This window comes from Macaca fascicularis, chromosome X (assembly GCF_037993035.2).
Source record: "Macaca fascicularis isolate 582-1 chromosome X, T2T-MFA8v1.1".
In the NCBI taxonomy this organism is placed as follows: domain Eukaryota; kingdom Metazoa; phylum Chordata; class Mammalia; order Primates; family Cercopithecidae; genus Macaca; species Macaca fascicularis.
Genome location: NC_088395.1, coordinates 113,684,700 through 113,700,375, shown reverse-complemented (window position 1 = coordinate 113,700,375; position 15,676 = coordinate 113,684,700). Strand labels below are relative to the sequence as shown.

The 15,676-nt window shown below is 35.6% G+C and overlaps 1 protein-coding gene across 30 annotated transcripts in view; it reads left to right on the top strand.

The window, feature by feature from the left end:
- The window catches only part of RBM41 (RNA binding motif protein 41), a 54,911-nt gene that overhangs the window by 9,003 nt on the left and 30,232 nt on the right, over positions 1-15,676 (top strand). For 12 of the 30 annotated variants that reach the window (XR_012429932.1, XR_012429935.1, XR_012429931.1 and 9 more), the window contains one exon: positions 12,150-12,242. The exons of 16 other annotated variants lie outside the window; for them this stretch is intronic. Coding sequence is in view for 11 of the 14 variants with exons in the window: in XM_065538166.2 (XP_065394238.1) it covers positions 12,150-12,242 (93 nt within the window). In the remaining 3 variants the exon portion in view is untranslated. Of the gene's footprint in view, positions 1-12,149; positions 12,243-12,397; positions 12,731-15,676 lie in introns of those variants that run through there. 2 more of the 30 variants (XM_074029388.1, XM_074029384.1) reach the window with 1 other exon arrangement.

Here is a 15,676-nt window from a genome sequence, read left to right as displayed (position 1 = left end):
TCTTAACAATATTGTCTTCTAATTCATGAACATGGGATGTCTATTTGTGTCTTCTTTAATTTCTTTCAGCAACATTTTGTAGTTTTCAGTGTATAAGTCTTTTACCTCAGAGAAAATGTTTTCAAGTCTTCTAAAATCTTGTTCATCAGTTGATCCTTTCATGGGTTGCTTTTTATGTATGTGCATTTATATGTATCTAAGAACTCTACCTGTTCATGAAAAAGATATTTTCCTGTGTTTTCTTCTGATAGTTATATAGTTGTACTTTTTACATTTAGATCTATGATCCATTTTGACTTGATAATTATCTAAAGTATGAAGTTTAGTTTAAAGTTCACTAATTTTTTTTTTTTTGGCTTCAAATGTCCTGTTGTTTTAGAACCAACTGTTAAAAGAGTATCCTTTCTCCATTTACTTGCCTTTGCATTTTTGTCAGAAATCAATTGGCCGCATTTGTGTGTTAATACTTAACCTCATAATTAATGGTGAAAAGTTGAAATTCTTCCCCAAAGATCAAAAATAACACGAGGATGTCCACTCTTTCCACTTCTGTTCACAGTGGAATGAAATTCAAAATAAATAACAGAAGCACATTTAGGAAAATTACAAATATGTGGAAATTAACATTCTACCAAACAATCAATGAATTAAAAGGAAATCAAAAGGAACATTAGAATGTATTTTGAGATAAATTAAAACACAACATGCCAAGACTTATGGAGTACAATAAAATCAGTGTTTAGGGGGTATTTAGCTGTAATGCCCATAGCTATATGTGCCTATATTAATAAAGAAGAAAGATTTCAAATTAATAACTGAAATCTCCACCTGAAGAACTTACAAAAAGAAGAGCAAACTAAATCCAAATCAAGCTGATGAAAAGAAATAATAAAAAATGGAGCAAAAATAAATGAAATAGAGGAAAAAATAGAAGACATCAACAAAACCAAAAGTTAGTTCTTGAAAAGATCAACTAATTTATAATCCCTTAGCTAGACTGATGAAGTTAAACAGAAAGAAGACTCAAATTTCTAAAACTCAGCTCTATTTTGGTTCTTATTTGTATGGAACATCTTTTTCCATCTTTTTGCTTTCAATCTATTTGTATTTTTGAATCTAAAGTATGTCTCATGACAGCAAATAGTTTGGATTATATTTTCTCCTTTTAATCAATTATTTCAATCTCTGCCTTTTGAGTGGAGAGTTTAGTTCATTTATTTTAATGTATTTAATTAGTCTGTTAATAAGGATTTACATCCGCTGTTTTACTTTTTGTTTTGTTTCTCTTGTATCTTTTTTGTTCCTGTGTTCCTCCATTTATTCCTTCTTTCATGTTAAATAGATTTTTCCAATGTGCCATTTTAATTAACTTCTTGCCTCTTTTACTATTAGTGTGTGTATGTGTGTGTGTGTTAGTGGTTGCTCTGGGGATTACAATTAACCTCTTGGCTTAAATAAATTAATTTGTATTAAAACCAACTTAATTTCAATTATATTAAAAAACTTTGTTTAGCTGTTCTCTACCTCCCATACTTTCTACCGTAATTGTCATACCAATTACATCTCAGAATGTGGCTTTTCATTGAAGTGCCAGGCAGGTCAAATAGTTCCATCCAGGTAAAATAGTGAAAATTCTCCAAGGATGGTGCTTTTGTGGTGCTCCAGAACTGGTCTGCCACTCCAGTTTCAGATAGGCCGCTGGTTTTTGCAGCTTCTGTTGTTGCGAGGTTGTTGGTTTTCAAGGCTACTGCAAAGCTAGAGAAGGGGAAATGGGATGATGGAAAGTTGAAATGCTACAAACCTCGCTGTTTGAGTTACATTCATCTCTTAGCATATGGATAGCCAATTGTCCTGGTGCCTGTAGTTGAAAAGACTATTCTTTTCCATTGAATTGTCTTAATATCTTTGTGAAAAATCAATTGACCATAAATGTAAGAGGCTTTAAAAAATTTTTTTTCTCTTTATTTTCAGCAATTTGATTATGCCATGTCTCTTCTGGGCATGAGTTCTTTGTTATTTCAAATTCTTGGTTTCTTACCCCTTCCACCTGCTACCATTTACTCTTCGTAACATTTAAATGTACCATACATTCTCTCCAGGTTTTATAACTTTATTCAATGGGAGTGACAGAGTGAAGTGTGCTTACTTCATCTTACCCAGAAACAAGTCCTAATAGCTACTAATTTTGAGGACTTATTTGTGCCAGTCCTTGTGCTAAGTATTTTTGTAAATTATCACATTTAAACCTTACAGCACTCTATGAGATAGTACAGTATTATATCCAATTTACAGAAAATGAGATTGAGCTTCAGTGGGCATAAGTGATTTTCTTAAGATCAAAGTAGCCATGCTGGGACTTAAATCCATGTCTGTCCTTACACAAAAGTCTATACTTTTGTCCACAGCACTTGTATATGTGATTGGAAAAGATTTATTGGTTTATTAAGTGTGATTTTACTGTATCTCGAGACAAACTTTTCTAGAGTTATACATATTCCATTTTCTAACCTTGAATCAGTGAGAAAGAAACATATATTAGCTCTTGAAATATATTTCCTCTGAAATCTTCAACTATAGTATGGTACTCTGTGACTACAACCTTTTTCTTATCCTTCTGGCTCGCATAACTCTCTTTAATTCACACACTATCTCTTCAATCCTGTTTACGTGTCCGGTTCCTTGACCTTTTTATTTTCTCCCAGTCTGTCAATCCCTTTCTGTTTCTTCTTCCTTTCAAATCTCGCTTAGACTCTATCATCCATTATTTAACCGCCCATCTTGACAATGAATCATTCTCTTTGCTTCCTTGTCTATGTATCACGTGTACTCAGCAAAACCTCAAACTCAAATCAACCAAACTAATTGCCTTCTCTATTTCTACATCATGGCTTCTGGGCATTGCTAGAAAGAAATCATAACTTTGTTGATTATTGCCTCTACAACTTTCTTGTCTCTGTTATTGGTTAGAGCCTCTCCCTTGTTCAACAATCTATCTCCTACTCCCTAGGCAGCTCACTATTTCATTCCTTATAAATACGATTTTAGATCCTCATTACTCTTTCCTTTCCTATTATTTTGTCATTTTTAACAGTCTTCCATCCTATTTCAAAGGAAACTGCCATCGGCAAGAACTTTCATCCATTTCCTGCTTCATGCTCTGTTAATTTCTGTATCCTCATCCTTGTTTTCTTCCCTCTTGACTCAGTGCTAGGGAAATCCTTCCAGCTTATGGCTAATTTGTATAATTTTGTGCTGGATCCTATCCCTTTTATCTTTAAAGAACTTCAGTCATCCCCAGTATTGCTTATCTCCTTTTAGGGTTTTAACATGACTTGTATCACTTGTCAGACTCCATGGTCTACGTATGCCTACCATGAACTATCTAAAGAAAATGATAAAAATGAAAAATGTCTTTCAATTCATTAGCTACTTGAACAAATAATACATTTAGATCTTCTTCTTCTATTGTATACCGTAATAAGTAGCAGTTCATTTAAAAAGTGAAATGTAAAAATTTAAATCCTAAAAAGATAATATTAAATAGGTAATATAATATGTTAATATTTTTGATATCCTAATGGGAAAAGATTTTTTCTGTTCTTTGTTTTCAGTGAAAATTTTCAAACACACAGAAAAGTTGAAAGAATTTTATCACAAAGAATCATTATATTACCATCTAGAATCTACCATTAATATTTTGCCTTATCACATATCTATCTATACCCATACCCATCTATCAATCCATCTTTATTAATGTGTTTTAGAAAACCGCTGATGTAAATTCCTTCCCCCAAATACTTCAGCATGTATACTGTTAATTAGAGTTAAATATTTATGAATGATTTTTCTTTTGTTGCAAAATTTGCAAGCAGTTAAATGTAAAGATATTTTAAGTGTTCGTTTGTTGACTTTTGACCAGTGTATAAATCTGTGTAGTGATATACTGGTAAATGTTTAACAACTAACTCTCTGGCGGGGGGAGGGGGTGGGGCGGGGAAAACCGGCCCTGATTTGTATCATTTGCCAGTTTCTAAGGTGTACATATTACCACCATAGCCAGTTTCAAGCTACCAATATGTTATCACTGAACATGAAATTAGGAATAAAGACAATCATCGGACCATCTCCAGGACACACTGTGTAACTTAACCCCTATCAACACAAAAGATTATTATCACCCCAGAAAGTTTCAGCTTACTTCTTTCCAGTAATTCCCATCCTATCCTCTCAGAGGCAACTAGTGTTTTGATTTTTTTTCACCATAGATTAGTTTTGCTTGTTCTATAACTTCATATAACTGGAATGATACAGTATATGTTCTTTGTGTAAGGTTTCTTTAATTCAGCATAATGTTTTTGGGATTCATTCATATAGTTGTATGTATCAATAGTTTGCCCTTTCTACAGCACAATTCTTAGAAGAGTTTTCTATAATTACTGTATTAGTTTCCTGGGGCTGCTGTAACAAATTATTACAAATCTGGTGGCTTAGAACAACAGAAATTTATCCTCTCCACAGTTCTGGAGGCTAGAAGTCTAAAATCAAAGGTGTCAACAGGGCCATGCTCTCTCTTCTCTCTCTAGGAGAATATCCTTCATTACTTCTTCTAGCTCTGGTAGTTGCTAGCAATCCTTGGTGTTCCATGGTTTATAGATGCATAATTCCTGTCTCTGCCTCTGTCATCACATAGCATTCTCATGTATCTGTGTCTCTGTGTCTTCACATTGCTCTCTTGAAAGGATATCAGTCATTGGATTTAGTCCCCACTCTAATCCAGTATTATTTCATCTTAATTTAACTACATCTGCAAAGACCCTGTTTCCAAATATGTTCACAGTCTGTGGCTCCAGGTGGACATGAATTTTGGAGGTATACTATTCAACCTAGTACAGTCTGCCCTCTGGTGCCAAAAATTCACATCCATCCACGTGTAAAACAAACAACATCCCCAAAAGTCTTAACCCATTCCAACACCAAGTCTAAGTCCTAAATATCTAAATACCAACTCAAAAAGTCCTAAGTCTTATTATCTCAATCATCTATATCAGGTATGGGTGAGGTTCTGGATATGGTCCATCCTGGGGCAAAAGTTCTCTCCATCCAGAGACTGGTGGAGCTAGAAAACGAGTTATCGGCTTCCAATTTAAAATAGTGGGACAAGCGTAAGATTGACATTCCCATTCTGAAAGGGCAAAAATGAGGGAATAAAGGGGTTGCTGGTCTGAAGCAAGTTTGTAGCCTAGCATGGCAAATTCTATTAGTTTTCAAGGCCTATGAGTCATAGTCTGGTCTCAATGCTTTGTCCACTGGGCCCATATTCTCAGTCTATCAGGGCAGCTATAGCCCCATCCTCTCTGGCCTCTATGTCTGTGGCTTTGCTCTTGTAATTATCCTTCCTTTGTCCTGTCTCCGTCTCTTTCACACCAGGCTGGCACTGGTGGTTTTTGCTGGTATAAGATTCTCAAAAACATTGTCAGTCTCATATATGTCAAAAGATTTACACCATTAGACTTGAGGTTTCTTTACAGATTCTTCCTAGATAACCCCATCTGTATTCCTGGCTTCTGCTGAGATGGTTGATTAGATCCTGACACCCTAACACTTAATTTCTTCAATGAAAGTTTGTCCATCTATACCCGTGGCCCTGTTTCCAGAGCACACTATCTGTATGGGCTGAGAATTTTCCCAATCATCAAGTGTTGTCCCCTTTTTTCTTAACAGTTCCTTCTTCAATTTTCCTCCTTCCTCTTTCATTTTATTATAAGCATCAGGGAGAAACTAGCCTGCATCTTCCACACTTTGCCCATTCATCTCCTTAGCGAAATATCAGTTTGTCACTTTTGAGTTAGACTTTTCACCCAACAGAACTCAATTCAGCCAAGTTTCTGCCACTTTATAACAAATATTGTTTTTCTTCCAGTGTCTAATAACATGTTCATCATTTCCTTCTAAGGCCTTACCAGAAGTACCTTTAACATTTATATGTCTAGCAACAATTTGTTCATGATTACATGTATATAATCATGAACACATATATTCTCTAAGATAATAGAAGCTTTGTCTACTGTCTCTTTATTTCTTTCTGAGCCCTCACCAGAATTGCCTTTAACATCCATATTTCTACCAACAATCTCCTCAATGTAATACAGGCTTTTACGATCAAGCAGCTTAAAATTCTTCCAGCCTCTACTCATTACCCAATTCCAAATCCAATTCCATATTTTTAGGTATTTGTTAAAGCAGCATCTTACTTCCCAGTACCAGTGGAACTTTGTTATGGCAGCCCTAGGAATCTAATACAGACTTTGGTACTGGGAAGTAGGATGCTGGTTATAGTGAATAGCTTAAAACAACAGAAAGTTATTCTCTCACAGTTGTGGAGGCTACAAAATCAAGATATTGGCAAGGTTGGGTCCTTCTAGTGGCTCTGAGGGAGAATTTGTTCCATGTCTCTCTCTTAGCTTCTGGTGTTTGCTGGCAGTTCTTGGATTATAGATGCATCTCTTCAATCTCTGCCTCTGCCATCACATGGCATTCTGGTTGCTGACTGTGTCTGTCTCAGTATCTTCACGTGTCCTTCTTATAAGGACATCAGTCACTGGACTCAGAGCCTACCCTGTGACTTCACCTTAACTAATTATATCTTGAGAGCCTATTTCCAAATAAGGTCATATTCTGAGGTTCTGAGTAGACATGAATTTTGGGAGGATTCTATTTAACCCAGTACATTTACTTATTGCCACTTGTTCACCTCTCATTCGCTCTTTTGCAAACCATCTTTTTATAGTGAAATAGATCATGCCAAACAGTGCTTAAAACATTTTAATCAGATCAAGAAATAGAGCATGCCAATACTCCAAAAAATCCCCATATGCCCCTCACAAATCACAACCCTCTTCCCACTAGATATAACCACTGCCCTAACTTGTGATAATTTCCTTATTTTTCTTTATATCTTTACCACCGGTACATGCAGCACTAGACAGTGTTTAGTTTTGCCTGTGCTTAAGCATTGTGTCAGTGAATTATGTTGTATGTATTCTACTGGGTCTTCCTTTTCTACTCAATATTGTGGTGTTTTCTGGCAATTATATTTGAGATATTCGTACATATTGCTATGTGTAGCCATAGTTCATTTTCATTGAAGTATAGTATAATATTCCTTTATATGAACATACCATAGTTTATCCATTCTACTGTAGTTGCACATTTGGGTGTTCCCATTTGGGGGGCTATATACATCACTTCTGTCACTGATATTTCTTGTACATGTTTTCTGGAACACATGTGCAGGAGTTTCTCAGGGTATATATCTAGGAGTGGAATTGAGTGGTGAAGTGTTCACATGTCTTCAACTTTAATAGCTGTTAACTAATTTCTGAAGGGAAACACCCAAGTTAAAATTCCACCAGCCATGTGGAAATGTTTAGGTTGCTCTACATCCTTGTCCACAACGGGTATCGTCAGACTCTAATCTGATGAGTATTTACTTGTATTTTGTTGTGCTTTTTTCCCTTTATTATTAGTTAACATTTATTTATGGTCCTTTTTTTTTTTTGAGACAGAGTCCGCTCTGTCGCCTAGGCCAAAGTGCAGTGGCGTGATTTCAGCTCACTGCAACCTCCACTTCCCAGGTTTGAGCAATTCTCGTACCTCAGCCTTCCGAGTAGCTGGGATTACAGATGTTTGTCACCACCCCTGGCTAATTTTTGTATTTTTAGTAGAGACTAAAAATACAAAATGTTCACCAGGGATGGTGGCACACGCCATGTTGGCCAAGCTGGTCTGGAACTCCTGACCTCAAGTGATCCACTCACGTTGGCCTCCCAAAGTGTTGGGATTATAGGCGTGAGCCACCACATCTGGCCAATTTATGTCACCTCTTAAAAAGCATTTAGTCAAGTGTTATTTTCCTCAACCTTTTATTTTGGAAAATTTCAAATATGGAGAAAAATTGAAAGAATACACCCACACCCTTCACCTGCATTCACCAACTATTGACAACTTGCCACATTTACTTTACCTCTCTCTTCCTCCATATGAGTGTGTGTGTATATAGTTTGTTTACTATTTGGAATAAGTTTCAGACATAAGAAGGATTTATTCCTAAATACTTAATTAAGTATCTCCTAAGAACAAAGACATTCTCCTGTGCAATCACAGTATAATGATCACTCAAGAAATTTAACATTGCTTCTCTAATGTTGCAATCAGGTTTCTCAATTATAAATCCAGAATACAATCAGGGATCACACATTACACTTAGTTTGCTTTAGGACAGTTCCCCAAACAGTTCCCCTGCCTTCGTGTTCTTGTGTGTGTGTGTGTGTGTGTGTACCTTTCAGGATGTCATTTTAAGAGTCAGCCTATATTGTTTGTTTGTTTCATTGTGGTTTTAATTTCATTCTTGATAACTAGTGATGTTAGATACCTTCTTACACATTGCCTGGCCATTTGGACAGTCTGCTTTGTGAAATGGCTATTCAGTTCTTTTGCCCATTTAGCAAATATGAAAATGCCTATTTACTATCTGAATGTCTTTCCATCTGTTTGTATCTTTGTCCAGATCTTTGTCCAGATGCAGTGTTGGTTCAGAGGTCACTTTAGGCATCTATCAAAACAATAGCTTGTGAATCTTGAATTCAGCAGATAAATAATTTTAAAAACAAAATAACCAATGGGTAAACACCAAAGCACTAAGATATAGCACATCTCAGTTATTGCCACCTCTCTACAGGAAGGAAGGAGGTAGGAAAGTGTTGAGGTTATACATCTTGAATACTCTGTCTCCATTTTTTCTCTAATCTTAGGTGCATTTTCTTATAAATTTGTACCAGTCTTTTTATTATTATGGCTATTTGTTCTTTGTTGGTAATATATGTTGAAAATGTATGTTCCAATTCTATAGTTTGTCACTTCACTGCTTTTATGGTATCTTTTGGTAAATAAAAGTTGTTGATCTCTATGTAATAAAATTTATTAATTTTTTCTTTATACTTAGTGGTTTTGTGCTTTGATTAATAAATCCTTTTTTTTTTTTTTTTTTTTTTGAGACAGAGTCTTCCCCTGTCACCCAGGCCACAGTGCAGTGGCCTGGTTCACTGCAACCTCCGCCTCCTGGGTTCAAGCAGTTCTCATGCCTCAGCCTCCCAAGTAGTTGGGATTACAGACATGCGCCACCACACCTAGCTAATTTTTGTGATTTTAGTAGAGGTGGGGTTTTACCATGTTGGCCAGGCTGGTCTCAAACTCCTGACCTCAGGTGATCTGCCCTCCTTGGCCTCCCAAAGTGCTGGGATTACAGGCATGAACCACCGCACCCGGCCCTGATACTGTTCTTTATTCTAAAAGCTTTATGTTTTTTGCCTTTCACATTTAAGTCTTTAATCCACCTGGAATTGATTTATGTACATAGTGTAAAGTAGGGTTCTCGTTCCTTTTTTCCCTCATGTAGATAGTCTTCTATCCTAACACCAAATATTGAAAATGTCTAGACTGTTGTTGTGTTGCAGTATCAGGTGTTCATATATGAATGAATTTTTTTTTATTCTCTCTTTTGTTCCTTTGGTCTTTTTGGCCATTTTAGAATCAATATCATACAGTCTAGCTTTACGATGTTTTAAAATCTGGAGAATAATTCTTTCCAACTTGTTTTTCTTCAAAAGTGTTTTGTCTACTTTTGACACTTTGCCTTTCCATGTAAATTTGAAAATCTATCAAGTTACACATGTACACATACCTTTATATGATTTTGATTGGGATTCCATCGAGCATTTAAGTCAGTTGAGGTCAATTGACATATCTATGAGTCTTCAAATCTTCAAATGTGAACATGGTACCTTTCCATTAATTTAATTATCCTTTAATGACTTTCAGTACATTTTCTGTTTTCTATTTCTTCTCACCTTTTGTGATTCTGAATAATTTGTTTCTTTTTAAACAGCTTTATAGACATCTATAATTTACACATGATAAAATCCACCTATTGTAAGTGTTTAATTCAGTGATTTTTAGTAAATTTATAGAATTGTGCTATCAAATCCAGAGTCCAATTTTAGGACATTTCCATCACCTGGCAAAATTCCCTAGGGCTCATTTGCAGTAAATGACTCCCATATATACCCCAAGCCTCTGTCTCTACAAATTTGCCTTTTCTAGATATTTCATAATGAATGGAATCTTACAATACGTGGTCTTTTGAATCTGACTTCTTTCAGGAACCATAAAGTTTTTGAGGTTCTCCATGTTGTGGCATGTACCAGCAATTTGTTCCTTTATATTGCTAGTTTTTTATTTTACAGCTTTATTAGTCCATTCTCACACTGCTCTAAAGAAATACCAGAGATTGGGTAATTTTTAAAGGAAAGAGGTTTAATTGACTCATAGTTCTGCATGGCTGAGGAGGCCTCAGGAAACTTACAATCATAGCAGAAGGGGAAGCAGACACCTTCTTCACAGGGTGGCAGGAGAGAGTGTGTGTGTGAAGGAGGAACTGTCAAACGTGTATAAAACCGTCAGATCTTGTGAGAATGAACTCACTGTCACAAGAACAGCGTTGGGGAAACCGCCCCTATGATCCAGTGACATCCCACTAAGTCCCTCCCTTGACATGTGGGGATTATGGGGATTACAATTCCAGATGAGATTTGAGTGGGGTCACAGAGCCAAACTATGTCAATAGATATACTACATTGTTTAATCTTTTCACCACTTGATGACATTTAGGTTGTTTCCACTTTTAGCTGTTATCAATGTTGCTGTGAACATTTGTGTGAACATATTTTCATTTCTCTTGAATGCGTAGAATTTCTGTGTCCTATGGTAATTCTGTGTATAACTAATTTGAGGAATTGACTATTTCCTTATGTGGTTGTATCACTTTACTGTCTCATCAGCAATGTATGAGTTCTTATTTCTCTGCATCCTTGCCAATACTTGTTATTACCTGTCTTTTATTACAGCCATTTCAGTGTGTATACTGATAGCTCGTTGTAGTTTTATTTTGAATTTCTGTAATAACAAATGATCTTGAATACCTTTTCATCTGCTCATTAGCCATCAATATGTCTTTTTTGGTGAAATGTCTATTTAAGTCTTTTGCCCATTTTTTGATTGGGTTGTTTTCTGAGAATAAGAATTCTTTATTCTGAATACAAGTCCTTTATAAGGTGTATGATTTGCAAATGTTTTCTTCTAGTCTGTAGCTTGTCTTTATTTTCTTAACGGTGTCTTTTGAAGCACAGAAGTTTTTAATTTTAATGAAGTTCAATTCATTATTTTATGGCTTGTGCTTTTGGTATCATATCTAAGAAATCATTGCTGAACTGAAGGACAGAAAGATATTCTCCTATTTTTTTTCTGGAATACTTATAGTCTTAGATTTTACATCTAGATATGTTATACATTTGAGTTGATTTTTATGTGTAAAGGGTCCAAGTTCATATTTTTGTATATGGATGTCCAGTTGTTCCAGCACTATTTAAAGGCTGTTATTTTTCCCATTGTCTTGGCACCTTTGTGGAAAAATCAATTGACCATAAATGTAAGGGTTTATTTCTGGACACTCAGCTTGGTTCCATTGATCTATCTGCCTATCCTTATACTCTAAATCTTTTTACCGTACCTTTATAGTAAGTTTTGAAATTGGGTAGTATGACTCCTCCAACTTTGTTTCTCTTTTTTAAAATCACTCTTTCTATTCTAGGTGCTTTGTATTTCCATGTAAATTTTAGAAGCAGCTTACCAATATTTTAAGAAAAATAAGCCTGCTGGAATTTAATAAGGATTGAGTTGAATCTATAATTCAATTTGGAGAAAACTGATCTTTAATCATTAATCTTTTAATACAAGAACATAGAATGTCTCTTCCTTTGTTTAGTTCTTCTACAATTTCAGCATTGTTTTGTAGTTTTTAGTTACATTTATTTTATCAAGCTTAATCTTATGCTTTCTTTATTGAATTTATTTATTATTTTTTAGAGACAGGGTCTTGTTCTGTAATCCAGTCTGTAGTACAGTGACACAATCATAACTCACTGCGGCCTCCAACTCCTGAGCTCAAAGGATCCTTTTGCCTCAGCCTCCTGAATATCTAGGACTACAGGCGCATGCCACCATGCTTGGCTAATTGTTTTTAAAATTTTTTTTAGAGATGGGGTCTCACTGTGTTGCCCAGGCTGGTCTCAAACTCCTGGCCTCAAATGACCCTCCCACATCATCCTCTCAAAGCACTGGGATTACAGGTATGAGCCACCACACCCAGCCTTTTGAATTTATTTCTAAGCATTTTAATGATTTTCATGTTCTTATGAATAGAATTGTTTTCACATTTCATTCAATTGTTGCATGCAATTATATAGAAGTCAAGTTGATTTTTCTTTTTCTTTTTTTTTTTTAGATGGAGTCTCGCTTTTCATCCAGGCTGGAGTGCAGTGGCACGTTCTCGGCTCACTGCAACCTCTGCCACCTAGGTTCAAGCGATTCTCCTGCCTCAGCCTCCTGAGTAGCTGGGATTACAGGCATGCGCCACCACGCCTGGCTAATTTTTGTATTTTTAGTAGAGATGGGATTTCACCATATTGGCCAGGCTGGTCTCAAACTCCTGACCTCAGGTGATCCTCTGTCTTCAGCCTCCCAAAGTGGTGGGATTACAGGCGTGAGCCACTGTGCCTGGCCTAAAGTTGATTTTTCTATATTAATTTGTATCCTGTGACTAAACTCTTTTATTCTAATAGTTCTATTATAGTATCTTAGAGTTTTCTACACAGACAATCCTATTTCTTGTGAATAAAGATACTTCTTTCTTTCCAATTTGGAGATTTATTTATTTTTATTTATTTTTTATTTTTTGCCTCCTTATACTGTCTGGAACCTTCAGTACAATGTTGAATGGAAGTGATCAGAGCTAACATCCTTGCCTTGTTCCCAGTCTTAGGGGAAAAGTATTCAGTTTTTAACCGTTAAGTATGATCTTAGCTCTGGGTTTTCTGCACATGTTCTTTGGCAGTGTATTACTTTCCTATGAAAAGAAAGGGAATTAGTGTGTAACTAATTACCATATATTTAGTGGCTTAAACACTATAAATTTCTGCCGTTATAGTTCTACAGGTCAGAAATCTTAAGATGTCAACAGGACTGCATTTCTTCTAGAGGCTCTGGTTGAGCCTTGTCCAGATTTTAGAGCTTACCTGCATTCCTTGGCTCTTGACCCCTTCCTCACATTACCCTCTGCGTCCATCATCACATCTCCCATTCTGTCTCTGACCTTCTTGCTTCCTTCTGATAAGGACCCTTATGATTACATTGGCCCCACCTGCATAATCCAGAATCATCTTCCTGTCTCAAACTTAACATGATCACATCTGCAAATTCTCCTCTGCAGTATAATTTAACATTTTCACAGATTCCAGGGATTAGGATGTGGACATCTTTGTGGGGCCATTATTCTGCCTACTACAAGCAGGTTGAAGATGCTCCCTTCTAGTGTCAGTTAATTGAGCTTTTAAAAAATTGTAAATGGGTATTGGATTTTGTTTAATGCTTTTTCTGCACCTACTGTGATGATCATGTGAGTTAAGATTTAATCTGTTGATTTTTAGATGTTACGCCAATCTTTCTGAGATAAATCCCACTTACATGTGTGTGATTCTTTTATATGTTTCTGGATAAGGCTTGCTAGTATTTTATTAGGTATTTTTGCATCTATATTCATGAGGAATATTGGTCTGTGGTTTTCTTATCTTTGTTTTGTTATCAGTGTAATACTGACATCACAGAATGAATTGGAAAGTATTTCCTCCTCTTCCCTTTTCTGAAGTGCTTCTGCGGGATTGGTATTATTTCTTTAAGTATTTGATAGAATTTACCAATGAAGCCATTTGGACCTGGGTTTTTTCTTTGTGGGTTGTTTGTTGAGTACTAATTCACCCTCTGGTTATTCATTTTTTCTTTGAGACTGCTTTAGTAATTTGTATCTTTCTATGAATTTGTCCATTTATCTAGGTTTCCTAATTTGTTGGCCTAAAGTTATTTATAATATTCCTAAATAATTGTTTTTCATTCCCTAAAGTTAGTAGTGATGCTTCCTCTTTAATTATTGATTTTAGTCATTTTTGTCTTCTCTCTTACTTCCTTGTTCAGCCTAGGTAAAGGTTTGTCATTTGTTAAACTTTTCAAAGAACCAGCTTTTGGTTTTGTTGATTTTTCTTTATTTTTCCACTTTCTATTGCATTGATTTATTTCTTAATCTTTATTGTTTTATTCCTTCTGCTTGCTTTGTGTTTAGTTGACTCTTTTTCTAGTTCCCTAACTTGGAAGCTCAGGTTTTAAATTTGAAACCATTCTTCTTTTTCAATACAGGCATTTAAAGCTATAAGTGTCTGTCATATGGATGCAGCATTGTTTTAGCTGCATCCATAAATTTTGATATGTTGTGTTTTCATTTTCATTAAGGTCAAAATATTTTTAAATTTCCTTTATGAGTTCTTTGACCCATGGGTTATTTAGAAGTTTGTTGTTCAATTTCCAGATATTTGTGTTTTCCCCTATTTCTTACAGTAGTGGATCACTAATGTATGTCCGTTGTGGTTACAGAACATGCTTTATATGATTTCAGTCTTTTTTAGTTTTTTGAGACATACTCCTACCTTCAGACCTCACTCTAATATCAGTATGATAGATGCCCTTGCTTTCTTCAGGTCTTCACTCAAATAGCACCTTCTCAATGTGACCTATCCAGACCAACATTAAAAATTACAACCACCCCATAGCTCTTCTAATCTTATCTTGTTTTTTTTCTTTTTTATAGCACTCCTACCTTCTAACATGCCATGTAATTCACTTAGCTCTACAAAGGGAGGAATCCTTATTTATTGATGCATCCCTAATTATTTTTTAGTGTATTAATCAGTTCGTCCACTTGGACATATGTAGCTGAAATTTGTTGACTTTCTTTGGATAATAGTACTTCATCATATAAACATATCAGAATTTTATAATTAATTCTTCTTAGATGAACATTTGTATTTTTGCTAACTCTGGGCAATTATAAATAGCAATGATCTGAAAATTCTTATTATCGTGTCCTGGTGCATATATGCCTACATTTTTCTAAGGTATATACGTGGGAGTAGAATTGATGGGTTGTATGTTGATCGTATCTTCGACATTAGTAAATGATGTCATGTTGATTTGCACTGTGTGTACACATTCCCACCATATGTGAGGGTTCCAGTTGCACTACGACTTCACTGACATGTAGTGTTGGCATTCTTTTTAATTTTTGCCAATATGTTTGTTTTCTATTAGTATCTTGTTCCTTTCCTAATTTGCATTTCCCTGAATTCTAATGTGAATGAGCACGTTTGTATATATTTATTTTATTATTGTTTTTTAATTTAGAGACAGGGTATCACCATGTTGCCCAGGCTGGTCTCAAACTCCTGGGCTCAAGGAACTTTCCTGCTGCCTCAGCCTCCCAAGTGCTGGGATTACAGGCATCGGCCACCACGCCTGGCCCACATATATTTATTAGCTATGTGTGTTTCCTCTTTTGTAAGGCATCTCTTCAGTATTTTGCCCATTTTCCTAATGGTTGTTCATCTTTTTCTTATTGATTTGTAGAAGTTATTCATGTATTTTAGATTTAAGTTCTCTGATAATTCTGTGTGTAGCAAAT